This window comes from Anarrhichthys ocellatus, unplaced genomic scaffold (genome assembly GCF_004355925.1).
Source record: "Anarrhichthys ocellatus isolate YVR2014 unplaced genomic scaffold, GSC_Weel_1.0 scaffold2, whole genome shotgun sequence".
Taxonomy (NCBI): domain Eukaryota; kingdom Metazoa; phylum Chordata; class Actinopteri; order Perciformes; family Anarhichadidae; genus Anarrhichthys; species Anarrhichthys ocellatus.
The window spans coordinates 11,805,579-11,807,955 of record NW_022280032.1 but is presented as its reverse complement, the minus strand read 5'-3'; the positions used below and the strand labels follow the sequence as shown (position 1 = coordinate 11,807,955).

The following is a 2,377-nucleotide window of genomic DNA, read 5'->3' as shown; positions in this document are numbered from 1 at the left end:
TGTGTGTGTGTGTGTGTGTGTGTGTGTGTGTGTGTGTGTGTGTGTGTTGTACTGCAACACACACATCTGCATTGCATCTAAACATTTCCTCTCTCCTTCTCTGTTTCTCTGTATCTTCAGGTCTAGTTTACCCAGAACCTCTAAATACCCAAAGTCTATAAACACCGCCATCATGCCTACTGCATCTGATCTCTCTGCTGCTGTTGACAACCACATCCCTGAGGGAGACAGACACATCATCTGGAGGGCCCTGCTGCACAAAGAGCCCCCGCCAAGGTTGTCCGACGCGTTGTTCGACCAAAGAGACAGTGTGCTATGGGAAGCACCGGCCTGGCAGCGTGGGTCACGAGGGCGTCGTCACGCCAGCAGTGGTGGCGGGAGAGGGCACAGCCATCTGATGAGGGTGGGGTGTGTCCTCGGCACCTGTCAGGTTCAGAACCTCAGCCACCGTCTCTACCAGCTAATTGGACAGAGTGGGAGGGAAGACTCCTCCCCCATTAACCCTCGCAGTCCTTACAGCTACGGCTAATACGACACCATGAATCTACTGATGCCTTTCAGGTCATTTGCTGCATCAATGACACAGTTAGGGCCCAAAATAAGCCTTCGATGTCAGTCCTTGCAACCCTGCCATTTTTCTTACTATATTGATATAAATAGTAAAGCGAGTAGCATTTATTGTCTCCCAAAACACATTTGCTGTTCCAAATTAGTAATATACGGTATACAGGTCATTTCAAAGAGGCAGGGTTGGTCCTTGATGAGGCATCTCATCTCAGCTACCTGGTAGAAAATGTAGAATTATGGTTAATTAAGACTTGGGGTTTTGACCGTCACTCTCATTGTTAATAAATAAATTGCTGAGATCTGGGAATTTGGCAACATCGCTAAGAAGAAGCCAGAAGGAGCAAAAAAAACACAAGCAGACAGACAGATTTGAAACAAACCCCCAGGTTAGCTAAACTGGGGGCACAAAGGGGGAAAGTAGAATTGTCAGCCAAACTGCCCGTTGTAAATATCTATCACAGTCTGCAGGAAACTTACACGGGACCGAGAGCACATGACCCTTGCTTTGCATGTTGCATTGGTGCCTCAAGATTCTCCCTAGTTTATACGCCAACTTGCTGGTTTAATCTCTTATCACCAACATTTCAGGTGTGCTCACTTTTGGATTTACCTGCAAATAAAGTGGTTTAGATAATCTGGCAAAATCTGTGGCTCGCTTGATCATTTAACTGAGAAGAAACATTGAGTTTCTTGCCCCATCAGACTCTAATGTAGTGACGATATCATGTTTCCTGTAATTTGTGAATTGTTTAATTTAACAGCCTCTCGATAGATGGAGGTGTCGGATAACGCAAACGGTAGATTTCCATAGCGTTATTGGCCTTGAAACTAGAGTCCCAGGTGCTTTGGCATTCATACAATAAGAACCATTGAGACACTATGTATGTAAACAAGGAAAACTGTGAATGAGAGAAGCCTCTTCCTTACTGACATACCTGACTAATGTCTACTATCGTCATCAATGGTGATCCTGCTGATCTGAACCTACTTGAGCTCAGAGCTAATCCACTATGTCTCTTAAAAAGGACCTTCATCTCCATCTGCAAACAAGTAGCTTTACTTCAGTGCGAACAGAAACCCAGAATAACTTCCAATCAAACCACGTTAACCCTTCACCCAAAACCCCACAGAGCACACAATTAGCCAAAATAACCACTGACCCTAATCCATGATCTGTCTGGATGCTTTTTAACGTCTCTTGACAGGGACAACTACCATTTACTGTTGTGTGAACAGTAAATCTATGACGCATCATTTTGATTTTTGCCACTATTAGGTCGGGTTTTCAGCCTTAATTGCTTTAATCATTAAAGGCCTTGTTATGTTTTGCCTTTTTACGTATCCAAATTAATCATCACTATGAATGTTGACTTTCAAAGTGTTATAGTGCTTTATAGACTTCTGTTTTTCTGCGTGCGTCAGTTCAGCATAACAGTGTAAGTAGTTAATATGTCATGTTCAGTATGACTTGAATTTTAACAATGTGTTTTTTAACTTAAGATCATTTTGCTGTAAATATCCCACTTTACTGAATCTTCATGCAAGCGCCCCTTCAAGATACAAGTGTCCTTTTGTATAACATCTGTGTTGCTTTCATCTAATACTTTGTTTTTACAATAGCAGCATTGTGTAATAAAACTCCAGTCAAACCTTCACATGTAATTTGTCTGTCTAAAATGTGGTTAATAACCACATAGTTTATGATTGGAAAATGTTCCTTACACCATGTTAGTAAAAACAATTATTAATCTGGGCTACTGCTGCACACACACACACACACACACACACACACACACACACACACACACAC

The 2,377-nt window shown here is 42.4% G+C and overlaps 1 protein-coding gene across 1 annotated transcript in view; it reads left to right on the top strand.

Moving 5' to 3' along the window:
• adm2b (adrenomedullin 2b) overlaps positions 1-2,203 on the top strand; it is a 7,332-nt gene extending 5,129 nt beyond the window's left edge. The window contains exon 2 of the mRNA XM_031868149.1: positions 121-2,203. Within this exon, the coding sequence (XP_031724009.1) occupies positions 121-529 (409 nt within the window). The 3' untranslated portion in view covers positions 530-2,203. The remainder of the gene's footprint in view (positions 1-120) is intronic.
• Positions 2,204-2,377: the final 174 nt, after the last annotated feature.